This window comes from Tuber melanosporum (assembly GCF_000151645.1).
Source record: "Tuber melanosporum whole genome shotgun sequence assembly, scaffold_61, strain Mel28".
In the NCBI taxonomy this organism is placed as follows: Eukaryota; Fungi; Ascomycota; class Pezizomycetes; order Pezizales; family Tuberaceae; genus Tuber; species Tuber melanosporum.
In genome coordinates this window covers 96,481-112,782 of record NW_003299108.1, presented here as the reverse complement: position 1 = coordinate 112,782, position 16,302 = coordinate 96,481, and the positions used below count along the sequence as shown (strand labels likewise).

Sequence of the window (16,302 nt, the reverse complement as noted above, 5' to 3'; positions counted from 1 at the left end):
GAACACATTACCGGTAAATAATAACTATTATAACGGTAACTATTATCATTGATACGGTTTTCTAACTCTGCCAAAGTGTACGAGCATAGTGGGAAGTTGAGGGAAAGAGGTGACACGCAGTCCTCAACTTTCTGTCTCATTTTGTTGACCTTCATCTCCGCTGTCCCCTATTCGCCCACTCCACTCTGTTCTTACTGTATCATACTGTGCTGTGCTGTACAGTACTGTATATAGTATACACTATACACCTTGATCACTAACCTTTCCTTTCTCTCTCTCTCGCTTTCTCCCTTACCGTGTGCTGTACATGTACCGGTAGTATAGTACGGGTACTGCGCTCCCCTTCCTCTAACATTTATCGTATAGCCCCTCCTCCGCTTGCACTTTAGGACATAAGCACCCACGACTGCCAACGATAACCTCTCAAGTAACGCGTACTCTGCATACAAGTATTGGGCTACACACACACACACACTCTCTCTCTCGCTCTCTTTCCTTGGCTCTGATCCATCTTCTCACCATCCCTGCAATTGGCTGATACAGCCATCCTATCACTTCAACTCAAACTTGAATCGAATCTTATTCAGGGGGGGCAAGCAACCGACAGATTAATACAAAAACAAACAACTTCTGATCCTTTCACCTCCACCACCACCACAGTATGCACACACACATACACCCCTCTCTCTCCCTCTCTCACAACTAGACGCACTAGAAATATTTCCTTCTGCTGCACCTTCCATTCACTACGGCGTACAAGAGATACCGGTAGATTTCCTTCTCTCTCCCTTTTTCCTTTTCTTTCTTTCTTTAGCCCATCGCCCAGATTATGGCGCACACCCTCTACGAGTCGCACATCGACGCCGCATTCGCCGATGAGGACACTTCGATAAATGGGTACGATGACGACAGTATGCTGGTTACCCCCCGAGGGGACGACAGTGGGAAGTTCACTGGCGCGGGTGGTGGAGGAGATGCTGGTGTTGGTGGTGGAGGTGGTGGTGGTGGAGGGTTGGGTTCCCTAGCGGACGAACTTGCCGGGGCCATGTACGAATTCTAACGTGACCACGACGCAGAAGAGGCCGGCGAGGGGAATGGGTATGGGGAGGGCGGGCCTGAATGGCGGGATGGGGGTGGAGGCGATGATGGTGGGGGGGGGGTACTAAATGGTGGTGGGGGGAATGGTGGGGTAGGAGGGGGAGGAGGGACTGCCAGTGATTATGATAGGAGCGATTATGGTGATCCGGAAGACCTCATGGCGGGAATCTCATTTACGCTTGAGGACAAGATTGGACAGATTGAGAAATTGGCTGCCCAGAACAAAGTGATGATGATGCAAGAGGAGGACGACGAGATCGTATCCAGACTGATGGAAGGTTTACAGAAGCTGCCGCCGCAGAGCAGTCTTGAATCGGGAAGCAATCGGTAATCCCCCCCTTCTTCACTCTCATCACTAGCTCACCTCCCTAGTTTAATAACCGCCCACAGCGCTCTCGCAACCCACATGATCCACCAAGCCCGCACCCTCCGCACCCTCACCCTCAGCATAAACTACTCCAGCGTGCCGCCGGATGACGACACCTTGGACCTCCTTCTCCCACTAATAGATCTAATACCGCGCCCGGCTTTCGGCGCGCTCACAGAGCTCGCGAGCCTCCACGCCCTCACATTCTCTCTCGTCTCGCAGCTCTCCTTCCTCTCCGACACCCTACACATGGCGCGCCAGTCCTCCATCGCCGCCAATCGGAAACTGCGCGTGGCGAGGGAGGCCTGCGCCGACTGGAAATCGGAGTTGGAGCAAGTCGAGCGCTCCAGGCGCTGGATCGAGGACGGTGATTGGGACGCCAAGTGTCGGAATAGAAACGCGGCGAATGTGTGCGCCGAGGTCACGGGTGGATTTGAAGACGTGTGTAGAGGATTTGAGGAGAGATTGAAGGCTCAAGGTGTTGCGTGATTTCTTCCTCTCGTAGAGAGATGGAAGGGACACGGGCTTTGCATAGTAGCTTGCGTTTTGTTCCTTTCTGTTTTGTTTTGTTTAGTTGGTCGGGGTAATTGTTGGTTGGTTGGTGGTTTAATTGGATGGATTGAGGGGAATTGGGTGGGCTGGATTGGCTTGGCTTGGACTGGACTGGGTTTTGGCGTAGATAGAGTGTTGGGGTTAGACTTTGACATGATATAAAGAACTCTATAATTGCTGCCGTTTCCCCCGCTCAGTTTAGTTTTCTAGTCTTGCCAGGAAGAGTTTCCCTTGGTCAAGCCTATTACTTACTCTTGGTATGCGTAACGCGACTAACGTAAAAGAACAGAATACTGCCTCAATCCGATCCAGAACCAAACAACCAAGAAAACTCCCCTTCCCCCGAGTGACATCCCGTGACCGCTAGACACGATTAGACCACCCCTTTCCACTACAGCCCCACACCTCCACCCCTCCGCAACTTGCACCCCCCGCACCCGCCATAAACCTCCTCGAGCGCCTCAGCCCTGTGCGAAGAATTAACATACCCCCAGCCCGCTCTCCGTCATCCCCTTCCCCTCCACCAATCCCACCCCTCCCTCCCTCTCGGCTACGCACCAAAATTTTCGACGGCAGCATCGTGACGGGAAGGGGTATGTTGCCGTAGATAGGCTATCATACCCTGCCAACTATTCGTCGGCGGGCGGTGGGGATGGGCGAGTACTCTATCAATTAACCCTCCAAACTCTCTGGTTGGGTATCCTGCCACCTGTGCTGCTTCGCACACAGGGGCATTCGAAGCCGTGGGCTTTTCAAAGGAATTGGATTAGAGTGTTGCACTGGTGGAATGTTTTTTGGGGGGTTGGGGGAGGGGGGAGGGGAGGGTGTTGAGAGGATCGTTAGTGTTAGGGAGAGCACTGTCGCCACTAATTTGCACGGATATATGGTACTGAACTCGCCAGAGACGTTTCGATATGCGATTGCGGTACTAGATATCATACCTACTCCAATTTCGGGTTTGGGAATTGTGTATGGTACTTCTTTCCTCCCGCCCCTCCTCTTCTGTTAATCAATTACTTGTATCATACACTTTCCCACCTCACCTCTTGAACCCCGCCCACCATAACTCCCCTCCCCACGCAAACCTCGACCCCAAATAGGTCCCGGGGGTTTATTGCACCGTCACCGGGAGCGGAAAATGAAGGCCCACCACCACCATAAGTCGAGAAATGCTACTGCCTCGGCTTCCATATGCCCCTTATACCCAAGAGTAGCACTGTACTCCCCCACTGCCTTCATCTTGCCTACAATCAATCAATCTTGGTAGCAGGGGTCAGAGTGAGATTCAGTGATGGAGTGCTATCCGATCCATCATGGCTGGGGCCAATACCTCTACTCTATGATATCATATCATACTTCTCATATACAATGACTCGAATTTCAGACCTGTAAAATGGAGGCTTGGCATGATACAACCGTAACAATGACTACGTAAGACATTAACCTACAACACATTTTACAACGCCCCATGGTCCACGATAGACGACCCCCACGATATGTGTTGCCAAACACCGGCGTAAAATTGCGAAGGTTAAGGTAAAAGAAGGGGAAATTTATTAATCAGTGGAAGAGGTTAAATCCTAATTAAGCAACTTTAATTGAGTAAAACTGGTGTCAAAAGTAGAGTTTATGGACTGAAAGTTGCCCCACAAAACTGAAGTTTTGAAACTCTAGAAAACATTGTTTGGAAGCAGCGTGTAGCTAAACGCCCCAACCCACCCAAACTGCTGTTTGGGTAGGTTTACCACTCAAACGTCACGTTACCAAACACCCCTTAGAGTGCTATAGCCAATCAAGAACTTCTATCCCCAAGAATTCCAACACAATGAACATTTTATTCACAGTCTACCGAAAATCACCCAACAGCATCAGAGGCACATCACCATATCATGCCCGTAGTCCTTCGAATTTCGCCACCAACTCTTGTAGAGTCTTCTCCTCTGCTACCATCTCGCCGAGTCGGATTCTGTCCGCCTCCTGAACTTCAGCCCTCACCTTGCTGATATAATCCTTGACAGCTCGAGCCTTCTCTAGCCTCTTTCTGCTCTCAACCGCCTTCGCAATCTTCTTCCTTGTCTTCTCAATTTCCGCGTCAACGTCTACACGGCCTTTAACGAGGAGGTAGACAGTACAGGTTTCCGAAATGACAAAGGCGCCACAACCGTCTGGGAGGGAGTCGTTTTCTCCCAGGATTTGGAGCGATTCAAGGCCCTTGACGAGCGCAGAGATACTTGGCTTTTGCTCCGAGGTAGTGGAGAAAGTTTCGGCGTCCTTAGCGTGGATGTATGCTAGGGATGGTTAGTGATTCGGGTATAACAGAGATAGTGAGGAAGGCTACCTTCTGCTTTGTCTTTTATCCCGTATTCAGCTTGCATTGAACGGATACCCTTGACGACAGAGAATGCGAGGTCGTAAGACCTCTCGGCATCCGGATTATCCAACTCCTCGGTGTATCTTGGGTATGCAGCCTTGACGATTGTTGGATTAGCGTCATTAGGACGCCTCGGAAGGCGCTGCCAGAGCTCTTCCGTAACGAATGGCATGAAAGGGTGGATCAACAACAGTGCTCCCTCAAGGCATGTGTATAGGGTATCTTGAGCCGAACGCTTTTGTTCTTCAGTACCCTCTAAAATAAGGGGTTTCGAGTTTTCCTTCATTACCCACAATCATTAGTCCATAATCCGAAGGAATGGGTTTAGGTGTCTCACGATGTAGACGTCGCACAACTCGTATAGCCAATACCGATAAATCTCATCTGTAGCCAATAAGAAGTTACGCTCCTCCAATCCTTTATTGGAATTCTCAGCGGCCCTATTGAACTTGTGTAAAATCCACAGCTCAACCAAGGACTCTTTGCCAGTCTTCCTGGAGTCGGGTCTGGGGACGAAACCATCTCCCAATCTCATCAAAGCAAACTTAGTAGCCTGATACATCTTGTTGCAAAATTTCCTGTAACCATCAACAACCTTAATATCCATGTTGATATCCCTACCACCAGTAGTGTAATGGCAGAAGGCGAAGTGCATTGCATCGCTACCGCATTGAGGAATGCCATCTGGAAAAGCCGTCTTTTGGTAGTTGGTTGCTTGCGCTACCTCCTTTGGATCTAGGTTTCCGAGTAGTAATTTTGCATGTAGTTTATCTAACGAGATGCCATTAATGATGTCCAACGGGTCGATAACATTCCCGAGAGACTTGGACATTTTACGGCCATCTGAATCTCTAACAAGCGAGTGGCAGAAAACCTCGTTGAAAGGGACTTTTCCTGTCATTTTTATACCAAGCATAGCCATACGGGCAACCCAGAAGAACAGGATATCCCATCCAGTCTCCAGGAGGGAGTTGGGGTAAAATTTTGACATGTCGGGTGTCTACAAGCGATTAGAAACAGCGGGTACAAAATCAGAAACGAGGGATACCTTCTCGGGCCAGCCCAAGATAGAAAACGGCCAAAGACCAGAAGAAAACCAGGTATCCAAGACATCAGGATCTCTGTCCAAAGTGAACCTCTTGCTGGGGTACAGCTTCGCAGCCTTCTCCTGGGCTTCCTCCTCAGTACGAGCCACCACCCAGTTGTCATTGTTGGTATAATCAAAATCAGCGATATTTTCACCCTCAAAGTGAATAGACCAAGCTGGGGCCTGATGCCCCCACCAAAGCTGCCTAGAAATACACCAATCCTGAATTCTCTCAAGCCAGATGAAGAATTCCTTCTCGGATGTAGCAGGTCTAATTTTGATCTCCCCATTGCGCACAGCTTCCATAGCGGTATCAGCAAGGGCCTTCTGTCGTACCCACCACTGTGGCTTCATCTTGGGTTCAATGATGTCCTTCGATTTATTGCATAGCGGAACACTCATAGGATTGTCCTTCGTCTCCACATAGAGTCCCAACTTCTTCAGCTCCTCAACGACAACTTTCCTAGCGGTAAACCTCTTCATTCCCTTAAAACTCTCACCGGCGTTCTCATTGAAACTGCCATCATCGTTCAAAATGTTGATAAAATCTAATTTATGTCGTTCTCCAATCGCGTAATCGTTAGGGTCATGCGCAGGGGTGATTTTGACAGCGCCAGTACCAAAGTCCTTCTCAACATATGTATCGGTGATAATAGGGAGTAGGCGATCGATGAAAGGGTGCTTGGCACACCTGCCATGGAGGTGCTTGTAACGCTCATCATCCGGATGGACGGCAATGGCGCTATCTCCCAACATTGTCTCGGGACGAGTAGTTGCCACGACAATCCTCTCATTGCTACCTTCGATGGGGTAGGCAAAGGATACAATCATACCAAACTCGACCTTCTCGTCATAACCCGGAACAGAAAGCATTGTCCGACCCTTGAGCTCGATATTGTCTACCTCCAAGTTTGATAGAGTAGTATTGAGTTTACAACACCAGTTCACAAGACGATTGGCCCTGTAGATGATCCCCTCCTCATGTAGACGAACAAAGGTTTCCGCAACGGCCTTTGACAAGTTCTCGTCCATGGTGAAGGCTTCTCTGGTCCAATCGTAAGACGCTCCCATCTTCTTGAGCTGGTTCTTGATCCTGGTATGGTACTCCTCTTTCCATTCCCACACTAGTTTTGTGAATGCCTCCCGCCCAAGATCGTGTCGGGTCTTTTTCTCCTTGTTCCAGAGCATTTTCTCTACCACACTCTGTGTGCTGATACCTGCATGATCGAATCCGGGCAGGAAGAGGACCGTCTTCCCCAACATGCGATTCCTGCGAAATCATCAGCGCAATGGCCCATCTCACCGAATTGAGCCGACAAACCATCTGATCATGGTATCCTGAATAGCGATAGTCAAGCCATGCCCGATATGTAACGCACCTGTAACATTCGGCGGAGGGGCTGGAACCATGAACATCCCTTCAGGCTTAATTCCACCTTCGGGTGTGAACTCTGGACTGAAGAATCCCTCCTTCTCCCACCAGTCGTACCACGCCGATTCAACGACCTCGGGATTGTAAGACTTGTAGGCTGGATCATCAAGAGATTTCAGAACTGTCGCCCGTGTCAGCCCCTCAATTTCCCTCGTGAAAAAAAATAAGAGCAAACTAGAACCAACTCTTCTTCTGTCCCGGAGGAGTCTCCTCCACATATGGCGCGACAACAGCAGTCTCTACCTTCTTCCCTTTTTTCTCGGCTTTTGGGGGAGCGTTCTTTTTAGCCTCGTCAGCCTTCGCCTTTTTCGCAGAAAACCTAGCTTCCTTTTCGGCCTTCTTGCGTTCCTTTTCAACTATTCCGAACGCGCACAATTAGCCCCTGCCCTTTCCCTCCTGCCTTCAATGGGCAACTATAAGGGAGTAAGGGGGTGTTCATACGCTCTTTTTCAGTCTTTGGCTTTGGTGAACCCGCAGCTTTAGCATCAGCATTCACGGCATCTTGAACAGCAGCCTTTTTCTCTGTCGAAGGGCTGGAGACGGAGTCTGTGATAGGGCCTGTTTCGTGGCCGATCGCTTTGCGGAAAAAGAAGAATTAGCTATCTCAAACTACGCAGGCCCGGGGAACAAACGATTTGATGAGGCTGAACTTGTCGCCATGGTTTATGTTTTTTTTGGCGGTGGACTGCGAGGATGTCGATTTCAAGTAGGAGCTAAATTAATCGCTGGGATGTGTGAGAGAGTTATGGTAAGAAGAGATGAGGATGGTTATTTGCGGGGGCTGAGGGATAGAGAGTAGGTGGGGCAGTCTACAGCGGTTATAACTTAGTGCATGGTAACGGGGCATTGGTTTGAGGGAGTTCGAGTCATGGCACGGTGAGTCAAAATAGGATCACCAAGTCACAGCACCTCTGATAGCGAACTTCTACCTTATCGGTGGTCTGAGATTTAGAAAAAGGTATAATAGCCGCAATTTACTCGGAATTCAGCGACAGAATCAGTATTTTATTCCTATGACACAGAGCTCTCGTGAAAGTTTCGTTGCAGCCAAGATACAGGTTGAAGAGAAAGATGAGCTGTAAAGTAGACTACTTGTGCAAACGCTGAGGCCAGTATTATAAGAATTCAAACCCCAGGCGATGAAATTATCCCCAAGCAATGGTCCAAAAAAAGAGGGGGTACGACTTTCTATTACATTTTTTGAAACCCCCAAACTCAGAGGAACCACAGAATACCCAGTCTCATTGATAGTATCTCTCCATTACACGCTTACATATTTCCGGCTAAAACAAAAAGTAGAGAGTAAGCAGACTCACAACACCAAGTAATAGGGAAACGTACTTTTGTGACAAAAGAAAAGAAAGGCTAGAGTAAGAAATATTGGATGGCAAAATTGCGGGTGTCATCTCGTTCAATTGAACATATCCTCCGCCTTGTCCCTTCTTCTCCCTTTACTCCTCTTACCACCACCAATATCCTCAAATACCAATTCTTCGCCTTTAGAAGTCCTTAGCTTCTCCGCGAATAAATTGTCCCTCTTCACACCTCTCCCTCTAATTTTAAGGCCCTCTTCTCCATTACTTGTTCCATCAAGGTTGATTCTATCCTCCAGGCTTCTTCCAGGCATGGAAATCCTATCCTCCAATTTCTTGGGAAATAGCTCCAGCTCTCCATCTGCCGAACCACCCTTCCCCGGGGGGGACGGGGGACTGAGTGAAATGCCCTTCTGCGGAGATAGAGACCTATCTGATTTGAAACGTTGGTTACCGAGCTTGTTTGGAAATAGCTCTCTAGAGCCAGAACCCTCATGCTCCGCACCCAGTAGATCGCGGCCCCTGTCTCTGCTCAACAGAGATCCAACGCGCTCCGGGAATAGCTCCTTGGTCCATCTAACCCGTGGGCCGACCTCCATTGGTTCTCGCTTTCTTTCAGGAAACAGTTCTATGTTCTTGTTCCGGCGGGGAGAGATAGACCTTGACCGGTCATAGCTACGGGATTGCCTGGCGTTGTTACAACTTTCCCGAGTTGCCGTGTCATCATCGTAAAAGTCTGTACTGAATTGTTCAACGTCGTGGTTACGGCGGCGATCGTGTTCGCGAGAATCGAAATACCGTCTATCATATTCTCTGTCTTCTCTACGGCGGGTGCCTTCGCGTTTCCTAAACAACAGATGGTCAGGGTAAAGCTCAGTAGATAGAATAGACTGGCTGATTCGGAAAACATACTTTCGCTCCATCTGTTCTACACGATCCTCCTCAGGATGGAATAGATAAAATCTGCTTCTATCTCGAGCACCAGGTTCCTTCTTATCATCCACCTTTGCGATCCGAACGTGCAACCTGGAATCCGGATGTGAGGATGCTGCCTTAGCAAGCCTTAACTGGAGAATAGGGAGCTCCGCAAGTTCAGCTGCAAGGGAGCTTAGAGACGCAAGCGCAATGTCGGGCGATTCGTAAATGAGGTTACCTGTGGTCACCTCTCATCAGTTCAGCCCAGATAACGAAGCTCAGAACTACTTACAAGAGGTATCGTCAATCCATTGCACTCTGGTCGGCGCTGGCTGAAAATGTTCGCTCGCAAATGCCTTAACCTCGCTAGTCTTCATGTTGTCCACGCCTCTTAGATGCACTTTCTCGGGTGTTAAATTGTCGATTGTAGAGATCGGTTCGTCCACCTCCATGGCTTCGTCTGCGTCATTTTGTGCTTGTGCCTGTTGTTGCGCTACTAGCAAACCGGCGGAAGCATCCTCATAGTCCATAAGGTCATCTTGATAACCGTTATAACTCAGTTGGACATCGTCCTGAGCGAAGGTCTGTGGAGGGGGAGCGAACCCTGTCGCCATATGGTCTGCCCTTAGGAATGTATGTTGCGGTTGGAGTTATCGGTGTAGGAGGAAGTGGTGTTCTTGTCCTATCATACCAAAGCCAAAGCCAAAGGGGGATATGTTCGAGCCAAGGTATGATCTTATTATTATGATACGTATTGTGAACACGTCAAAAGGGAAAGGTGTCGGGGAGGTGTTTAGCGGTATATAAGGCAGGTCGCTGGAAGGTGTTTGCAGGTTGCGGGTACGGTAATGGTTGTTGCTTTACCATAGCCTGAGGCCACTGGCATTGTTGGGAGAGCTAAGCAATTAGGGTTTGCCAGGGTTTAGGGTCCAGTTGAGCCTCAATTCCTTGGCAGTGCGGGGGAAGACAAGACAAAACTGAGCGACAGACCCCAACTCCAAGCTTCGGTCATGGAGGTCCGATAAGTCATCTTATCATACAGCCATCTGCGCACTCTGCAGAGTTTAACACAAGATACCAGTGGACCATTAGAATACCGGTATTATACCACGAAAGCTTAAGAATAGAAGGGATGAGCAGATGTGTAAGGTATGAGTGTACCGAGTCTCACAATTGGGGCTCAGGCCCTGTCATGGCGTCATAATCCTGCATATCATATTCGAGCATAGACAATTGTGCCAAGTAACCATAATTTACCCTGAAAACTCATTTTCCCCGCCATGCCCGCACTAGACTCTTCCGCACTTCTTGTAGCCCGCTTCTTGCAATCGAACGGCTATGAAAAGGTTCGCAGCACTTCTTCCCGACTTCAACAAAACAATACTAATCCTCGTTCCTAGTCCCTCAAGGTCTTCCTGGAAGAATCTAACCTGGACGAGAATTCATTAGATCCCGGTCCAGCCGGTGGTCTAACCATAGAGAAAGTGCTTGATGAGAAGCGCCAATTTGACTTGTCGCTCAGCCTAGAGAACGTGGTAATCGCCGACAATGACGAGCCAGAATTCTCCATTCCCTGTAACCTTAGTCCAACCCTTCTTCATCACTCACAAGGCAGCTAACAAATAGAAGACCCCTCTATTCCCCACGTAGTATCAGATCCAGGCATACTAGCTTCGAATGTCCTCTTCATAGTAGTAGTGGATATCAGAGCCCTCGGCGGGCCCACCTTAATTGTTACCACGGCGGACCGGGCCCTCCGAATCTACTCAGCGACAGTACCCCACTGCTTACTAAGATCCTACACTCATCTACACTCATCGGCAATCCTCTGCTGTACTGCTATACACTCTAAATGGCTCATCTCTACTTCAATGAGCGGGCATGTGGTGATATCCGACGCCGCAAGTGGAGATGTCATCTCCAGTGATAAGCCACACGCCAAATACGCTGTGAAGATCCTTGTTCACGAAAAGCTCCCTTACGCTGCGACCAGCGGATACGACAATACCATTGTGCTGCATTCTCTAACCTGTGGGGACGATGGGACACCAAAGCTATTGGAACTCCACAGACTCCGATTTGCAGCTCATCCAGAGGGAATATCTTTCGTTGCCCTCCCAACCGGCGAAGAAGCCCTCGTCTACTCCCTTCGGGATAGTACCTTTCTAATCTACCATCTCCTAGCTCCTTCGCTTCCGGTGCATTCGAAGAGAAACCTATCTCCCACAACAACATCATGGGTAACCTTCCATGCAATGTTCATCCTCCCGCATCCCAATGACAGCTCCCTCTTGGGGATAGTTACGTCGTCGGTACCTCACATGAAGTTTCTACTCGTACGAGTCGACAGCGAGGAAGTGATCATGGAGGTATTTACCGGTGCGCCGCAAAGCGTGTACAGCACGGCCGTGTTCGGCTGGCGAGCGGGTGGGGACGGAGTGTGGGTCAATGGCGACGACGGAGTAGTGAGGGGGATCGAGCGGAAGACTGGGAAGGTGATGGCGAGATTAAGGGCGTCGGAAGGCAGCGAGAAAGTTAGATCGCTCTGGACTGGGGTCGTCGGCGGGCAGGAGGTTCTGGTCACTGGCGGGTTCGATAAGGGGATAAAGGTTTGGGTTCCAGAAGGGGTAGCGGCATAGACACACTTCAGGCCCTTGCCATCATCATATTATTATCATAGCTACAATGTAATCGCTTGAAAATCAGGTATTAATTAGCGAAATCACACAACTCTCATAAGTATTCACGAAAATAAAATAAGAACCCCTCTCTCCCCCGCTCCCGCTCTCCCTCCCCGCTGCCCCCTGCCACTCTCGAACGGAAAAGGGAAAACCAAAAATGCACACCCCCATCCCCACCCTCCTTCTCTTCAGCGCTTTAGTACTAGCCACTACCACCACCACCACCGCCCCCCCAATCCTAGGATCTCACCCCACGGGACCCCCACCCCCACCGCCATCACCATCACCATCACCACAGCCCCCACCACTGCAGGACCTCACGGAAACCTACAAACCAAACCCCCTCACCCACTTCGTCATCAAGAAACTCTCCACCCCCCGGAAATGGAGGTTGGAAAAACCCCCTACACCCCCTACACACCCCGCATCATCACCACCACCACCACCCTCGAGCTCCGCAACCCCGGGCGTAACCCTCCCCGTCAACAACGGATCACCCTACACAGATCCCGTAAAACTCCAACGCTTCGTACAAGATCTTCGTGCGAACCGCAGACCCAGCCGGCTTCGCGGGCGGGGTATTAAATCGAGTTCCCAATCTCTGCCGCTGCCTGGGGCGAAGGGGAGGGAGGTGGAGTCGAAGGAGTTAACGGAGGCTGAGTTCAACGCTATGTTTGAGGAGTATAAACTTAAGCATGATGTTGCGGTGGGGTCGCCGCCCAAGGGGGAGAGGCAGAAGAAGTGGGGGGGGACGAAGTACGGGGGTTATATTGAAGCGCTTATGAGCTCCCCGAGGAGGGGGAGAGGGAGGGAGGTGCCGCAATAAGGGAGGAGGAAGGGGAGTGGTGGTTTATAATGGGGCTGGTTCGTTGATTGGGTGCTCCTTGCTTTTGGGCAGGTGTGTTGGATTAGGCTAAGGAAATTTGTTGAAATATGCTTCTGGCACTACCGTAGTATCACTCGCACTATTGATTTTCTCCTTGCATTAGTCTTGATCGCCATCTCAAAACCCCCTTACAATATTGGTACTATTGAACATACCTCCTTGCCTTTCTTTTCTTCTCTCTGTTTCTGTTTACTTCCTACTGTTGATTTACTCGCAACTTGTATCTCGCCCTCAACAGTAGATAGTCTGGGTAGTTTGCTCTCTACTGAGAAGTCAATTAAGCAATTCATTATTCTTCTCGTCACTCAACCAGTTCCAAAAACCATCATTCCGTTCTCACTGTTTCAACAAAATTGTTGTGTAGAGGGTCGAGTGATTAGTTGTGAATGTGTTATTTGCTGATTGGGCAATTTGGGGGGGAATTGGCTCAGGAATCCAATTGAGTCTAGCCCAATGCATTCTCCTCTCCGCTGATCAAGACGAGCCACCCCTAGGATCTCCCTATGATTCTGTCGACAAAGATGTGCTCGGGGCTCTACTCGGGCAGCACCTGTCTCTCCCAATTATAATACACCAAAAAAAAGAGTTATTCTCAAACCCCTTTCTACAATAAACCCAACCCACCGCAAATACCTCACGGATAAAAGAAACAGAGTATCTTATTCCTCCATATCCTCCTTCATCCTCCGAACTTCCTCCGAAACATCCATAAACCCTTCCCGAGTTCCCATAATCTCCTCGTAGATCTTCAAGCACTCTTCCAGCACACTTCCCTGAAGGGCTATATCCTGAGTTAATGGATCTAATATCACAGCGCCATCTTCGGCGCCTATCTCCGGGCTGGGGGCAGCAACGGTGTACTGGAGTGAGTATAGCACCCCCGACAGGGGCGAGCACGTTTGTAGGATTTTATCGATAGCAGCGTTCATGTCTTCGTACGATGATTCGGTGACCGCGTGGAATAAACCTGTCTTTATCAGTAACATCCCTATATATTTTAAATTCGCAATCTCACATTGACCCCTGGGACACTCTCCCGTCACACCGGATCTCGCAATGACATAAACAGGAGCCCTCTCATCATCCCCAGGGACAACTGCAACCGCCGCGGCGGGGGTAATATTCTCGTCTTTGTACTTCTGCTCGAACAGCCAGCTTATCTCAGTTTCGATGACATAAATCCCCCTAGATACCGATTTTCCACCCGATGTTTTAACCTCCTTTGCCAGATCACTAGCTTCACCAATGACCCAGTCAGCATATACAGTCTCGCCGCTTTCTAGATGCGCTTCTAATTTCCGATTTCCATCGCCCGTTTCATTGGAGCACAGCGACTTGACGCCTCGGCCGAGAACATTGATTCCTCCGGCTATGGCGGCCGCACGGGATAGAACCTGGCAGAGCTCGGCGGAACCGCCGTATGCGATTGTGAGTGCCGCGGATGAGCGCACGTCTGGGATTTTGCCTAGGGATGTGAAGTGTGCCGCGAGGCGGGGGAGGGCTTGCTCGAGGGTGATGTCAGAGGGTGCGGATGGGAAGAGGGTTAGTGAGGAGATGGAGGTTGTGATAAATGGGGGTATTGGAAAGGTTGTGGAGAGGAAGGTCTGGAGCGATGTTTGGCGATTTTCTGGCGGCAGTGTGGTTAGATTTTGCTGGGGGTATATGTGGTGGGTATGGGGGAATACCTTCGAAAATCTGGGTAAACTTTTGGTCGGTAGGATCATTATATTTCACCACAAAGCGCAGAAATTCGCCGAGTTGTCCCCGGTCTTTGTCCGTTAGGTCTTTGCTCCAAGCTACGTCCTCGTACGTGCAAGGGACCTCCCGAAAATTATCGACCTTCCGCAGAGGAGATTCGCCGTTCCCTTGAGCCGTCATTCCTCCCACCGCTGCCTCTCCTCCCTCCAGAGCGGTCTTAGCAGCTGGCTTCTTCTTCCGCCCCTTGTTCCACCCAGCCCTCTTCTTCCCGGTCATAGACGCGAGCTTCGCGGCCTTGACCCCAATCTCCGCGAGCCCAACCACACCGCCTGTCCCAGTCGCCACCGCCGGAACCGCAACTTCCTCATCTGTCAAGCACACCCACCAACTCCCAACCGCATACCAGGAAAACCCGTCTGTTAAGTCCGCCCTCCGTAGCATTTCCAAAACGCTGCTGTGCCAGTAAATCAAATGCGGCGCTAAAGAAAGTGTATACCCCCTCCCGTTACCACCACCAACCCCCTCTCCAACATTTGAAACGACAACAGCATTTGTTATGCCGACCTCGTCTCCACTATTTACTCTCGCTGCCCACGCATCCGCCTCGGAGAGCGAGTAGAAGGCTGCAGCGCTACCGCCATAGTGAGAATTCTTGTCGAGTTGTAGGACGGTTTTCCCAGCGCGGCAAAGTGCTCTGGGTTGTGTTAGTACTGTGTATGAAATGTATATGGATGGTGGGGAGAGAGTTCGGGATAATAACTACACTGCAAGGAGAGACTGTTTGACTCCGGTCCCAGAAATTAATACGTCCCAGTCTGCCAAAGGGAGAGGTGGGATGTCAGAAAAGTCGTTCATATTGTCGCCAGGTGGTTGTTGTACTCTAGGGGAAACGAAGGTGTTCGAACTGCGGCAATTATGTCATCATGGTGGGGTGTCACGTGGTCGATAGATTTAGAAAGGCTTGGCACGGTTGAGAGCTTGTGACGAAATTCGCATTATTCGGCGTGATAGCATCATGGCTCACGGGAAGATAACGGCGTGGGAGGTTTGATGCGCTTTCCCTTAGCTGGAAGGTGTTTCGACCGAGCTGCACCTTATGGGAATAGTTGCTTTGCGACCGATAAACCGAGGAATAGAGGAAGGAGAGTTGACTAGGGATCCCAATGCACAGTACTCGGACATGGAAGTAAAAATCGAGCAAAGCAGGAATGATAACAAGGAACCTGGGGAATCTTGTCAATCACAAGTTGGAACAGATAGGGGAGTCAATGAAGTTGAAATCCTGGAGTTGTTGCATTTTGACCAATATGAATTCTGACGTTACAATACTCATTATGATAAGAAAGAGACAGTAAAGGTAGCAAATTGATAGCCCAATCTCCAATACTCATATCAATCCAAGTTTGCCATCATGGATATAGAGAGTAAGAAGAAAAAAACAGAAAAAAAACTACAACCTCCAGCGATTACACATAAGTATAACAAATTCCACACTATAGTTACTAGTACCAATACCATGAGCCATCTACCTAAATACTAAATATTAGCAAAATGCTTCACTCAAATCTGCAGATGACTTACCATGCGGGGAGTTCACTATGAGGTAGAATACAGTAATTATCAATTCATATGGCTACCACTCACAGAAAGAAGGTCGTTAATACGGGCTGGAACAGAGGATGTATAGCTGGCAATAGTGTCAGGAGTGAGAAGGTCCCATTCACTAAGAATAGCTTGGTGCAACTCAGGAACAGTAGTAGGTCAGAGGTTTTGTTTCGTGATATTGCGTTTTATCAATTTCTAAATCTCTTCGATTGGTGACATATCAGGAAAGCTTGCTGGCTACGGGAATAGATATGGCCCGTGTAATGATTCCTCTTCAGAAAGTAAGTTCTTGGTAAT

The 16,302-nt window shown here is 49.4% G+C and overlaps 5 protein-coding genes; 2 read left to right on the top strand and 3 right to left on the bottom strand.

Moving 5' to 3' along the window:
• The first annotated feature begins 667 nt into the window (after positions 1 to 667).
• Positions 668 to 2,137, top strand: GSTUM_00009840001 (uncharacterized protein). XM_002840945.2 has 2 exons: positions 668 to 1,425; positions 1,471 to 2,137. The coding sequence occupies exons 1-2, from the start codon at positions 1,256 to 1,258 to the stop codon at positions 1,952 to 1,954; spliced, it is 654 nt and encodes a 217-aa protein (XP_002840991.1). The 5' UTR covers positions 668 to 1,255; the 3' UTR covers positions 1,955 to 2,137.
• Positions 2,138 to 3,548: 1,411 nt separating this feature from the next.
• Positions 3,549 to 7,682, bottom strand: GSTUM_00009839001 (uncharacterized protein). XM_002840944.2 has 13 exons: positions 7,540 to 7,682; positions 7,349 to 7,483; positions 7,093 to 7,263; positions 6,797 to 7,028; positions 6,599 to 6,745; positions 6,484 to 6,520; positions 5,587 to 6,363; positions 5,437 to 5,526; positions 5,165 to 5,388; positions 4,981 to 5,050; positions 4,726 to 4,818; positions 4,356 to 4,668; positions 3,549 to 4,305 (listed from the first exon to the last, which is right to left on the bottom strand). Exons 1-13 carry the CDS (start codon positions 7,565 to 7,567, stop codon positions 3,905 to 3,907), a joined length of 2,718 nt encoding a protein of 905 aa, XP_002840990.1. The 5' UTR covers positions 7,568 to 7,682; the 3' UTR covers positions 3,549 to 3,904.
• Positions 7,683 to 8,318: 636 nt separating this feature from the next.
• GSTUM_00009838001 (uncharacterized protein) lies at positions 8,319 to 9,936 on the bottom strand (the record flags this gene model as incomplete). XM_002840943.2 has 3 exons in its annotated part: positions 9,428 to 9,936; positions 9,133 to 9,373; positions 8,319 to 9,066 (listed from the first exon to the last, which is right to left on the bottom strand). The coding sequence occupies exons 1-3, from the start codon at positions 9,747 to 9,749 to the stop codon at positions 8,319 to 8,321; spliced, it is 1,311 nt and encodes a 436-aa protein (XP_002840989.1). The 5' UTR covers positions 9,750 to 9,936.
• A 479-nt stretch (positions 9,937 to 10,415) lies between these two features.
• GSTUM_00009837001 (uncharacterized protein) lies at positions 10,416 to 11,867 on the top strand (the record flags this gene model as incomplete). XM_002840942.2 has 3 exons in its annotated part: positions 10,416 to 10,481; positions 10,536 to 10,710; positions 10,765 to 11,867. 3 exons carry the CDS (start codon positions 10,416 to 10,418, stop codon positions 11,772 to 11,774), a joined length of 1,251 nt encoding a protein of 416 aa, XP_002840988.1. The 3' UTR covers positions 11,775 to 11,867.
• A 1,211-nt stretch (positions 11,868 to 13,078) lies between these two features.
• GSTUM_00009835001 (uncharacterized protein) lies at positions 13,079 to 15,255 on the bottom strand (the record flags this gene model as incomplete). XM_002840941.2 has 4 exons in its annotated part: positions 13,079 to 13,669; positions 13,718 to 14,329; positions 14,388 to 15,094; positions 15,164 to 15,255. 4 exons carry the CDS (start codon positions 15,253 to 15,255, stop codon positions 13,362 to 13,364), a joined length of 1,719 nt encoding a protein of 572 aa, XP_002840987.1. The 3' UTR covers positions 13,079 to 13,361.
• Between the last annotated feature and the right edge of the window lie 1,047 nt (positions 15,256 to 16,302).